General features: G+C 47.1%; 1 protein-coding gene across 6 annotated transcripts in view; it reads right to left on the bottom strand.

Annotated features, from left to right (window-relative positions):
• The window catches only part of NAV2 (neuron navigator 2), a 411,110-nt gene that overhangs the window by 14,627 nt on the left and 383,297 nt on the right, over positions 1-13,186 (bottom strand). For all 6 annotated transcript variants that reach the window (XM_017525903.2, XM_017525904.2, XM_017525905.2 and 3 more), the window contains 7 exons: positions 13,029-13,124; positions 10,643-10,811; positions 6,891-7,126; positions 4,563-4,717; positions 4,250-4,321; positions 2,294-2,490; positions 695-813 (listed from right to left, as the gene is read on the bottom strand). In XM_017525903.2, coding sequence (XP_017381392.1) covers positions 695-813; positions 2,294-2,490; positions 4,250-4,321; positions 4,563-4,717; positions 6,891-7,126; positions 10,643-10,811; positions 13,029-13,124 — 1,044 coding nt within the window. The remainder of the gene's footprint in view (positions 1-694; positions 814-2,293; positions 2,491-4,249; positions 4,322-4,562; positions 4,718-6,890; positions 7,127-10,642; positions 10,812-13,028; positions 13,125-13,186) is intronic.

The following is a 13,186-nucleotide window of genomic DNA, read 5'->3' as shown; positions in this document are numbered from 1 at the left end:
AAAAAAAAAAAGAATTAGTGCTTTCCAACTGCTGCCAGGCAGGAGGAACTGGCATGGCAGCCTTATGGGCCCCAAAGTTACCTAAGAGGGTAGGGGTCCTGATGTCAGGGAGAGAGTGCCACCAGCTTCAGGGCTAAGAACCTGGAATTCGATCCAGAAGGCATGGGTTCGAATCCCAGATCTTTCAAGTTTCCCTTTTATAACCTACAGCACATCATTTATTCTCTTTGACCCTCAATTTTTCTCTTAAAAATGGAGTAGAAAACCAAAGTTCTGTCCAAGTTCCAGGACTAATCCAAGGCTTAAACCAAAAGGCAGATAGGAGAATACTTTGCAAACTGCGAAGTGCTACGCATGTGTGTGGTTCTACTTCTCATGCACTCACCATGCTAAACACTTTATAGCCATAATTTCATTTAATCCTTGCAAAAAACTCTTTGTGGCAAGATATCAATGAGGACTCTGAGGCACAGAGAGGCTAGACAGCTCGCCTGGGGTCACAGCACTAATGGGTGGCAGAGCCAGGACTTGCAGCCAGGTGTCCCTATGCTGCGCTACAGTGACAATCTCCCAGGTGAGGGGTTGTCATCCCATGTTGGTCAGATTCCTGGAGGAGGAGATAAAGACAACTCATCTAGTCACCAGAACAGTGCCCCCACAACTGCAAGGAGGCCAGCAGGTGGTGTCTTCTCACCTGGAGTCCTTCTCTGACGGCTTCCAGGAGATAGGGGATGATGGAGTAGTTCCACAAGTCGGTGAACCACACTCTCGAGCCGTCCACATCGATGGGGCATGACAGGAAGAGTCGGGGGCCTGGAGACCACAGCGAGAGTACATTAGCACTGAAAGAGGCGTGGGTAATGGGGCATCAGGGGAAGCCATAGTCTGAATACCCCTTACAGGAGGGACCCTGGGCAGTCTGAGTGATGGCAAGACTGAGGCCTGAATGCAGATATACCAGCCCTGGATGGTGGGCACAGAGAAGAATGCTCTGATCCCTGATTCCACCTTGGGGTCTCCCTCCTCCAAGAAAGGCTTTATGGGGAAGACGTGCACTATGGCATTAATAATCTTGATTTTTAAAAACGGAAGCAAATGACTACATGTCCAAAAGAACAGAAACGATTAAGCAAATGAGGGTACATCTGCATTTGATCATTTTGTAGCCTTTAAAAATAATTTTTAAAATGGAATAATTGACCGGGCACAGTAGCTCATGCCTGTAATCCCAGCACTTTGAGAGGCTGAGGCAGGTGGATCATCTGGGGTCAAGGGTTTGAGGCCAGCCTGGCCAACATGGTGAAACCCCTTATCTACTAAAAAATACAAAAAAATTAGCCAGTATGGTGGTGGGTGCCTGTAATCCTAGCTACTCGGGAGGCTGAGGCAGGAGAATCGCTTGAACCTGGGAGGTGGAGGTGAGCTGAGATTTTGCCACTGCACTCCAGCCTGGGCAACAAGAGTGAAACACTGTCTCAAAAAACAAACAAAAAACATTTAGCATTATGAGATACCGCTAAATAAAAAAAAAAAATTTTTTTTGAGACGGGGTCTCGCTCTATTGCCCAGGCTAGAGTACAGTGGTGCAATCTTGGCTCACTGTAGCCTCCGTCTCCCAGGTTCTAGTGATTCTCCTGCCTCAGTCTCCTGAGTAGTGGGGAGTAGAGGCACATGCCACCACACTTGGCTAATTATTTGTATTTTTAATAGAGACAGGGTTTCACCACGTTGGCTAGGTTGGTCTCAAACTCTTGACCTCAGGTAATCCACCTGCCTCGGCCTCCTAAAGTGCTGAGATTACAGGCATGAGCCACCACGCCCATCCAAAAGGAACATGTTCTATGTATGCTATGATTGACACCACTACATAAAACATATATGTATGAACAAGGACAGAAGAAATAAGCTCAAATTAAAATTATGTCAAGATGGTGACATGATTAGTGATCTTTTTTCTCTGTCCTAAATGTCCAGCTTTCAGAAATGATGATAAAACTTTATTTTTCAAGCAAAGCCAATCCCAGAGGGTAGCTTCAGCTTGGGGGAACCTTGAGGTAGGGGCTCTTTAGTGAGTCAGCCATTTCTATATCGGGCCAGGCTGGACACATCTCTCTTCTGCAAGACCGCTAACAGTCTGGGATCTACCTGGTCTGTGACTGTCCCTCTGCCCCCGTTTCTATCTTTATGGACAGTCCAGCTTCTGCTGACTGTGCCTGCAGAGTGCTATCCTGGCCAGGGCCCAGAGGATGGGCACCTGAGGATGCCAGCCCCCCGCCCCCAGTCTCCCACCCACCGATGGTGACGTCTGAGGAGCTGTGAGCCTCCAGGAAGCGGTTGAGGTGATGCCAGACCTTGGGAATCCAGTCGATGATTTTTACCAGCTCCATATTCCGCACCCGCCCACTGATCTCTGTTTCCATGAGCTTCCTCCTCAGGAACCGGCCAAGGAAACCCTTCACAGGCTCCGTGTGGTTGGCACAAAGCACCCATCTGGAGGAGGTCAGAAAAACTTTTCAAGATAATGATAGTGATCCAAGTGATGGCTGACCTCAGGAACCAAAGCATGTTAGAAACAGAAGGTGTACGTGCTAATGCAAAAATTGGGTTCGCTATGCACCGAACACTGTTCTAAACACTGCAACTATGTATTAACTCACAGTTCCTCATAGCAACCCTCTGACATAGATGTTATCACCACCCTTGTTTTACATACAGAAATGGTGAGGAACAGACAGGTCATGTAACTTGTCCAGGTTCAAACAGCTAGTTAATGGAAGAACTAAGATGAGAACCAAGAAGCCTGGCTCCTGAGGCTAGGCTCTAACCACTGAAATAAATTGCCTTTGGTGCTTGGTGCCAGGCCCTGTGCTAGGCTACGGAGCTATCACTATGACTAAGACACAGTCCTGGTCCCCAGGAGCTCACAGTCTGGTGGAAGAGGCAGACAGGCAAAGAGAGAAATGAAATATGATGAGGCCTAAGGGAATCAGGGAAGGCTCCCAAGAGGAGGGGATGTCTAGGCTGAGACTGTATAGATAATCAGCAGCAACATAAGGAGAGGAAGGAGCAGGTGTTGCGGTGAGGAGTGGGGTGATGCTGCAGCATTTGCAAAGGCATGGGAAATAGCATGGGTGTTTGGAGAAACTACCAGAGGTTTAGTGTAGCTGAAGTTCAGACTTGACCTGCCAACCCACGGAGTCTGGATTTCATCCTGCAGGCCATAGGGAGCTACTGAAGAACTTTAAGCACAAGAGTTCTACGGTCAGATGTGCACTCTAGAATGTTCACTCTGGTCGGGCTGCCACAGTGTGGAGGATTGCCTGCAGGAGGCAAGCCGCAGGCAGATATACTGGCTAGAAGGTAATGGCAATGGTGTGCTCGGTGATGATGGGGCAGTGATGGGGGAAGAGGAGGAGGATGGATTTGGGGGATACATAGGGGAAAGCATGAACAAGACTGGGACAGCCTAAATGCAGAGGTGAGCCAAGCTCTCAGTGTGCTAGAGGAGTCAACATTTCTCTGGTAATTACATTCAGACACACTTTCATTAGATCTCCCTCAGAGATGCCAGTGGAAATGAGCCGGAAGTCCCAGCCCAGGAGACAGCTTCACACCCACCTCTAAGGGCCCGGGCAGGAGAGGTGGAGTCAATTGAGATTCAATATGGGGCAAAGGGTGCTTGGCAATGCCAATCAGGCAGCAATGCAACCTGGCAAAACAGAGGTGAACAGTCCTTCCCATGCCCTGGTCGCAAGAGAGGACCAGGGGTAGGGAAGACAAGCCAGCAGGGAGTCACAGCAGCTGGGATTCGCTATAGACCCCATTAAGTGAGGACATTTTAGGTAAAAGCTGTCATTACTCATGCTCATTTGGGACAGAGAAACACCATTGGTAACAAGCAGGGCAGCAGGGGCACCTGCAGTCCCTTCCAGAGCTGCCCCCTTGACCCTGCAACGGCAGGACTCAGAGTCAGAGACCTAAGTGCACATTTCCACTCTACCACTGACCAGTGTGTGACCTGACCCAAGGCACTTAAGTCTCTGGGCCTCGGTTTCCCCATTTGTAAACTGAGAGTGGTAAATGTAATTACTTGAGGCTGAAGTTAAAATTAAATGAATTAAGCTGAAAACAATGCTTAGCAATACCTAACATACAACAGACACTCAACACAGGCTTCTCTACTCGCCCCTTCTTGCCTTCCTTCCTTATGATTCCACAGTTTAACTGGACAAGGGAAGTGAAAACTTACCTGAAGTTATGATGAAGCTGCAGGTTGGGAGTCGAAGAGGTAGCCTGGTTCATTGTGCCGATTATGTAAGGGCTGTGGGTAAAACAAAAGGAAAGAAAGCTGTGAGTCGAAGCCAAGCTAGAGAACAAGGCGCTCACAGAGGCCAGCGGCCCTGTGCATCTAGGCCGGTGGATGGCGAGCCGCTGCCCCTCCCAACCCTACGCATGGACACAGCTTCACTCCCACACCGGCCCCAGGCCACCTGTGTGCACAGCGCCCCATCAGGTAGCAGCACTCTCTCCCTGGGGCTACAAGGTCCAGAACCAGCCTTTACCATTTGTGGTACTTGCAGTTGAGCAGCCCATTGAAGATCTCGCCCAGAGAGCTCACATGATGTAGGTTGTCCAGGATGATGACGAGGGGCATGTCCACAGCGTTGTTCTCACTGTTGCACTGGTCAGCAAGGTTGGACAGGTACTGGCGCAATTCCTATGGTGGCCAGAAGGGCCAAAGGAGAACAAGTTGGTGAACGCACCCAGTAAAGACACACCTGCTCAGGGTCTTTATCTCACCTAGGCCAGTGGAGGCGGAAAGGCCCTTCATGATGCTGTGCTGTGAACACATTCTGGGTGCCTGCCTATTACAGGGCATTGGCTTGGTGCTCAGGGGAGGCAGGGTGGGCATGGGATGAGTAAGGCCTGGGTCCTGCCTTCCAGTACTTACCTGATAACTGAAAACCTTGACCCTGGGGCTCTTACCATGCCCAGGCATGGTTTTTATTACTGTTTGACCATCTTCTCCAGAAATCCTGTTACTTTTCTTGACATTTCTCACTATGCCAATCTCCCAGTAGGCTCCTGGGTGCCCTGTAGGTCTTGGTACCTCCATAGCACCTGCCTGAGAGCTACATACACAGAAGCCCTCTACACATCAGAGCAATAGAGGAGCCAGACACACACTTAAGTCACGCTGAGTAGCGCTGGGAGATGAGTCTACATGCACTGGGCTTGGGGAAGTCCTGCTGAAAGGGCAGGCTTTGCATTTTACCTTGGAGAATGGGTGGGGCATTGGCTCAGCAGGGACTAGAACACAGCCCTGCATGCCTGGCGTAAGGGATGCATGTCAAAAATGGAAGAGGAAGAATAATGGCACATCAGGGAGAAAGGCTGAAACAGCAAGATAAGGACCTGGCAGGGAACCTAGGATGCCTGCCTGCCATTACTGTCATCATCATGAGAGCTGGCATCACTTACAGCCAGGCAGGCCTTTAAGAGCCTTACACACAGGAATTTCTGTAGCTCCACAATAAGCTAGGAGGCGAGTACTATGATTGTTTCCATTTTATAGATGGAGAAGCTGAGGCATGCTACGAGCAGGTGCCTAGCCTGAGAGGGTACAGTGGGCAAGCAGTGGGCATAGATCAGACTTGGGTACGTGCCCCAGTCTGTGTCTTCACCACACTGGCCTGTCTTAGATGCTAGCCTGCTTGTCTGGGGGTAACATTTTCTCCACCTCCTACCAGCACCTGCCCGCCCTGGGCCTCCATTTTTAGTCAAAATATGGCTTATTAGCAACAGAAAAAGCCCACCTTTTAAGTGGCTAGTTCTTTTCGTCCGTCTTCACTATGAGCCCTAGGCCCTAGGCATTTGATTCTCCCTGCCTGGGGAGCCTTCACTTACTGGTCCCGGGAGAAGTTCCCTAACTCACACAAAGGCTTTCAACAGAGGGGCTCTGGGTACTTCTCTCTTATCCCGCACCTACATCAAGTTACTTGGGGAATTTGTGGATGGTGCAGATACCCAGCCTCAAACAACCTAATGAAATAGATCATCAAGAAGTGAGGTCTAGGAACCTGTATCTTCAAGCACACTAGGTGATCCTTAAGACAAAGGAGTCATTTTCAATCCACCTTTGATCCTCTGGCCCCTTTGAATAGGGCCAGCTAGAGTCAATTATCCATCTGTGCTCTATATGCATGAATGAACAGGTCTGATATCGCACTTTCCAACTCTTGGCTGGGACTAGGTCAGACTGCAAACATGCAGTTTCCACTGCTCACTGTGAAGCAGGATCCAACCTATTGTGGCCACAGGGCTTTAGAGACTTTGACTTGAGCTTCAGTACTCTACCAGTTAGTACCATCTGAGTGGTCTTAGGCACAGGACCAACCTGTTTCCTTCTCTGCAAAATGGGGATAGTGATAAATACCCTCTTGAAGGTATTGCTATGAGAAGGTGTTTGCTGGTCATGGGGCAAGCAGTCCATAAATGTGGGTTTCTATTATTTTTATTATTGTTATTTTTGTTTCTGGTCTTATCATTATTGCTGTTCCACAAAATATATTGGAAAAATAGCAACACCCAGTATGCACATGATAAATTCTTGGCAAACTGCAACAGATGTATCTTGGATAACATTAAAGAACTACTAGCACTGAGCATCATAAATGAGCTCAATTGGCTTAAACACAGATGGAACTTCTTACTGGGAGGATCAAAATAGAGCCTTCCTCTGTTAGCCCCCTCCGGACCTCTTTCACGTGGCTTTCTAAAACCACCTAAGGAGAGCTGATAGGAAATGCTGCTTTCCTATCAGGCTAGAGGTGATATTATCAGTTTTGAAAGGGTCAAAAAATACAGCAAACTCAGAATGACCTCCTCACCTTGCTGGACTTATGGTCCACGTTAAAAGTGGCGATAACCCCGTCCGTCAACTCCCGTCCCTCTCGAAGCACCATATACTCAGACAGCCGGTTGGCCAGGTAGGTTTTCCCAGTGCCGCTGGGGCCAGAGAGAATGATTCGACGGTGCTCCATCAGCAGGGAGACGTAGCGCTGCAGGATGGGCTTGGGGATCAAGGACTCAAACACCAGTGAGTCCAGGCTGTTTTCTGCAAGCCCTGCATTTGAGAGAGATAGGAAACGTCTGAAGCCCTGTAGAAAAGGTGGCTCTCTGTGCTTGCCTAACTGGGACTGCCAACACCTGAGGCCATACCTTTCCTTGGCAGTCCACTCACCTGAGACGCCTGCGCACCCAGGGACAATGGAGGCTGACAGCAAACTGCTGCTGCTGTAGGAAGTCACCTACCTGTTCATCAATGCCATGTGCTTCTGGCTCCCGTCTCGGCTAACTTCCCAGATTCAAACTCACCTTGAACATTTGGGCTCTTAGTCCCCATCTGTCCTCTGCAGAATTCACAAAGCTCTGGGCTCTATTTGCCTGTCTGGGTTTACTATACTTACTATACACACACAAACACCCTACTATATATATATATATATTTACTATACATATGCTATATATGCTATACCTATGGCATCTGCAAAACCAAACCTGAGTCTTTTCTGTCACTTGTCTGTCACTCCGAGGCTGCCTGTTCACCCTGCTCCCTCCCACATGCCAGGTACCACTGCTATCCACACTAAGATGCGCCATGAAAGCAACAGTACTTTTATCTTTAAAAGGAGGAAAAATGCAAGGCTAGATCACTGGATTCTGGAATGTGAATACGGGCAGACCTGGCCTGAAATGCTGTGAACTGGGACTCTTGGTCCTCAGCAAACTCAAGTGGAAACTTATCCTTCCCATTTCCTACCTGGGACAATGTCATTAATCAGGATTGTTGGCTTTGCAAGAGGTATATTTTGGATACTGTCTTAAGAGAAGATCCATCCAAGGTTAGCGTCCAGAACCTCAGGTTATTGTTTAAAAACTACTCTCAAGAAACCAGCAGAATTAATAAAAAGTCAACTGAAGAGTATTTACTGTTTTATAATAGCATTTTCCAGGCCGGCATGGTGGCTCACACCTGTAATCCCAGCACTTTGGGAGGCTGAGGCAGGTGGATCACCTGAGGTCAGGAGTTTGAGACCAGCCTGGCCAACATGGTGAAAGCCCATCTCTGCTAAAAATACAAAATTAGCCGGGTGTGGTAGTGTGCGCCTGTAATCCCAGCTACTTGGGAGGCTGAGGCAGGAGAATCACTTGAATCCGGGAGGCGGAGGTGCAGTGAGCCAAGGTTGTGCTATCGCACTCCAGCCCACGCAAAAAGAGCGAAAGAAACTTCACTGAAAAAAAAAATAGCATCTTCCTTCGACATACTCATTCACTGCTAGCAGATCCCCCCAATGCATTATGTTCATTTCTAGACTTCCCCTAATCAAGTAACCCCTAATGTAGTGATTCCTTCAGAATAAATGGGACAAAGACCCCCAGATGCCTTGTCTACTAGGGACAAGCCTAAAAGTTTCCTTCTACTGAGCTCAATGTAGCATATACCTGCTCAAACCTCGATGCAAACAAAGTATGGAGTGTAGGGCCTCCAGTCTAAACCTGATAATAATAATAATAATAATAATAATAATAATAAAACACAGGAGAAACCCACTAGAATGCCCCTCTGAACATACACTGCTCTGTTTCAGTCTTCTGCCATAAACCCCACAGAGAGTGACGATTTTGCTCATGAGCTCACTTCAGGAAATGCAAAGTCAAACCCCCTTCCCTGGTACCACTGAAGTGAATCACTGACGCTCAGGCAACTCTTTCAGCTCAAATCCTCGCGCGGTTTTAGTGCCTTGAAGGCATAAGTTTTAAGCACTCTAGGAAAGAGAAGAGTCAGGTATCACTGAAAAACCTGAGCTGATCCCTTGAGGTGCTAAAACTTGATGTGCTGACGGATCAGGCTGCGCGGATGGGTGGCACGCTCCACTAGAGGTAGGTAATCTTATCACCTTCAAGAAAGGTTTGGTCTGGTCTCAGCAATAGGCCATTCCTTTTACCCCTCAGTGCTTTGCAATGCTCACCTGTAAAACCAGCAAGTGAACGTTGCATGCCTGGCAGGAGGGATGAAATGCAATTTGAACCCAGGACGGAAAAGGCTCTCCTTAAAGAGTTCTTGCCGAGGACAATTGTTCCAGTGTGCCTGGTGCCCCTTCCTGCCTCCCCTCATGGTAGAGTTCTTCTTTCTCATGGGAGCTCATTCCTGGTGGTTCAAGTGGAACCAGTCCGGCTCCTCCATCCACCCAAAGGGATGGGCTTGTGGCCAGGCTTGGACAAATCCTCTCCCTGGTCATAAGGACCAATTCCACGATGGGCATTTGACTTATAGTGGGCCAGAGTCATCCCTAGGAGTTTTCTGTTACATTTTCCCCAAAACACCTTTTTCCTCCAGGTTCCTAAGCTAGAGGAAAGAATTGGGCTACCAGGGGCCATTTCATCAACCATGTTAAAGAGCTCATTAAATAAACACAGCCCGTGACGGGCAAAGCTGAGGCAAGCCTGGTCCTGATTCATTGTCTGAGCACCTGGGTCCAGCCGTGCTTGAAGTGTACTCCTGGATTGCCCAGGGCCAGGAGCCCGTACATTTCCTTTTTTGCTATAGCTACTTTTGAGTTGGTTTCTGTCATTTATAGTCCAAGAGCACAATTGTGGAATTTCACTTGCCAGCAGGAGAGGGCTGTGTGAGGCTCAAACAATATGTACCACTTGCCACCTGCAGAGCAACATCTTAATTCCTGCTGATGGAAAATGGTGCGGTGCTTGTGGAAACTCTACCATCCAGGAAATACACCTTGCATCAAATGACTGCAAAACTGCAGTCAGGAGCAGTGCCTTTCAGGGAAGAAAGAAATGGAACAGCACAAAGACGGAGCCTAGTACAGTACTGATGAAAGTTTATATTCAGGTGGTCCATAACATACAGGAAATGATGGGGTTTTACAATCAAATAAATTTGGGACAGATTGGATTAAACAGCCTTTTTACCAGCAGGAGTTAGGACATTGAATGACAGAGCCTTTGATGTACCAGTGCACTCTTGTCCCCCAAAACACAAGTGGGGACTATGATGTAGTTTTCCAGAATTGCTTGGCCGTGAAGCCTTTTTTTTTTTTTAACCACAGTGAACTTTGTGGGCCTAGAGTTCCAAGGAATGCACTGGCCTGGGGCTTAATATTGCTGGGTAATGAGAAACCGGAAGCTCTAGCAGCATCCTGCGTGGGCATGTGCTTCAGTAGTTTCATCAGGATGCTCAGAGTGACTCCTGTAGCCTACAGCAAGTCGTGGTTTTCCCATCTGTAGAATGGGACCGTGTCCAAAGCTTGCCGGCAAGAGTAATTCATCAGTATCAGTAGAGCCCTATTTCAACAGGGTTATAAAAATTCCATCATCTCAGAGTCATAAGGCTAATGGGTTCTTTTGTTAGATAACTGCAGCAGTAAACTAAAATTATTTTGTTTCCTAAGGTGATTGAAAAAGCAAAAGACTGTTCAACTTGCGTTGGTAAGTCTAACTGTGGCGTAAGGGAGAAAAGCAGCCCGCAAACATGTACAAACAAAACTGTGGCCACAAGTGCCTAGGCCAAGTCACAAAATGGAAATGGCAATTCCTGAAACTCTGCAACCAGCTCAATTACCTTTGACAGTCACCGTGATGGTTGTGTTCTCTCCAACCAGATAGCCACAAGGAAGCAGCTCCGGTGTTTCGGAAGTGTTGCTACGCTTGATTTCTCCAATGCTGTAGCCAAGAACACTGTCTGAATTCAGCCCTAGCTGACTCACTGGGTCGACATGAATAATGTATTCCTGGAAAAAATAAAGAATAAAGACCCCATCAAAGATGTGGCTAAAATCTGCCCATGAATCATGTTTTCATTGGGTGATTTATGATCATCTTCTCTTCTTTCTCAGATGTCTGGGTTGAAACTGAGCTGTGGGATGAGGGGGAGAACTGATTTTCTGTGGGGATAATGCCCTAGTACCACAGGCCTCTTAAAATACAGATTTATTTGGTTAGGAATGGGAAAAAAAAAAAAAAAAACCCTAACAAGATTGTGAACGTTTAGTCTGGATGAACCAAGCACGGAAAAGCTAGGCTGCTTTTCCTAAGTTCCGCTGAAGTGTTGAAGACATCAGGGCCTGTGAATGGTGCTGGAAAATTCACGAAAAAGTAATTTTGACAGGAAATCTCTCTTCCATCCCCTTCTTTTGGCTCAAAGATCATACAAAGAGATTAAAATGCAGCCTGCTAGAAAAAATCAGCTCTAGATCTTTAAGAAGGAAAATGTGTGTCTAATTTGGAAAGTGTTCCCTCTTGGTTGAGTGAACAAAAGGTTTTAGGTTAATAAATGCAGAACTAAGGTTCATGTACCAGGAGGTGACTGCATGATGACTTAGGTGGAATCCCAGCAACAGGCCTTGAATGGTCTCATTTCCTCACTTACTATGATACCATGTGCCCCTTTTCAGCCCAAACTGCTTTTCTAATCCAAAAATGTCCCAACTGCCCATCAGCAGAGATAAGTTTTTGGCCTCGGTAGGAGAATTGGTCCAGTGTAAAGCATTCATATGTCTTTTCTGGTCTCATTTCTACAGTCTGGCTTGCCAGGATGCGGAACAGTCTCCACTCAAAAAGCAGAATTTTCTCTGTATGAGGCTACCTGGATCTAGCTGTTAGAAAGAAACTACAGTGTACTATTAGGTTGGTGCAAAAGTAATTGTGGTTTTTTGCCATTACTTTAAATGACTCGCGAGGTGACCCATGAGGTCTTTTCCCATTTATTCAAGAGATAGTCATTCAAAGCGTCACTGGGTTTTAATGGCAAAAACTGCAATTACTTTTGCACCAACCTAATAGTTAAGTGGTTTTGAAGTACGACCACCTAAACTGATCAATGTGGTCTAATTCTACATCCATGACCTTGTACAAGTACCTAATCTGAGCCTCACTTTCCTCACCTTTAAATGGGAAAATAAGGGGCTTGGCATAGTCTCTAGTATAAAAAATGTGGGCTATGGACCAGGCTCGGTGGCTCACGCCTGTAATCCCAGCACTTTGGGAGGCTGAGGCGGGTGGATCATGAGGTCAGGAGTTCGAGACCAGCCTGGCTAAGATAGTGAAACCCGTCTCTACTAATAATACAAAAATTAGCCAGGTGCAGTGGCAAGTGCCTGTAATCCCAGCTATTCAGGAGGCTGAGGCAGGAGAATTGCTTGAACCTGGGAGGCGGAGGTTGCAGTGAGCTGAGGTCCTGCCACTGCACTCTAGCCTGGGTGACAGAGCAATACTCTGTTTCAAAAAAAGAAAAAAAGAAAACATGGGCTATTACTACTACTCAGGAAATATGATTAATGAGCATTTATAGTTGTTTACCTACTTCAGGATCATGGAAAAAATGTACCAAAAGCTTCTTTCAAATCACTTTGTGTTTCAAGGTTCACCTTGGTACTCATTAGTTATTTATCCCGTGGCAAACACCCAATCTAATGATGTGATTAGAAAGAATAGAGAAATAGGTATGGCAACATCCTTGAGCCTGGCCATCGATCAGAAATTAATGTCACTTGTAACACAAATCAGAGACTTTGAAGTGTTGGCACAGGATACCGGGCAAGTCAGATCAAATCCCTCAAAATAAAGGATAGAAATCTGACGTCTAAGCCCTAGCCACAGATTACATACTCCAAAACATTATGTCATAGGACACAATTCTAAGGTGAAAAGAGAGTTGGACATTAGAAGTTCACTGTGAGAGGATCAAAGAGTTACTCAAATAACTCTCACTAGCTGGCCCACCACTGCAAAGGGCAGATGGAAAGAATTTGGCTGATCACCAGTGTGTACTTACCACCGTCCTTCCATCCCTTTGAGGGCCAGGGAATAAGTTTCAGCAACATAAAGATGTAGAGAAGGGGACAGGTCTGAGAAATGGCCAAGCTCGGGACATCAACCTCTCTCTGCCTCCCCAGGCCCAGCTGCCCACGTTCGGTATTTTGCTGTAGCCACCATCTTGAAACACTTACTTTGAACAGCCGTCTAACCACCCCATCGAGCACATCCCACTTCGTCTTGCCACTAACTCCAATGCAGCCAATAAGAAAGAGGTGTGGTCTGGAATCCTAAGGGTAAGGAAATGTACACAGGTGAAAAACAGTTGGGTCTTTTCTGATTCAGTTCAGCA

The sequence above is a fragment of the Cebus imitator genome, unplaced genomic scaffold (assembly GCF_001604975.1).
Source record: "Cebus imitator isolate Cc_AM_T3 unplaced genomic scaffold, Cebus_imitator-1.0 Scaffold39, whole genome shotgun sequence".
NCBI classification, from domain to species: domain Eukaryota; kingdom Metazoa; phylum Chordata; class Mammalia; order Primates; family Cebidae; genus Cebus; species Cebus imitator.
Note: the sequence above shows the minus strand (reverse complement) of the source record. Positions and strands in the feature narration are given on the sequence as shown.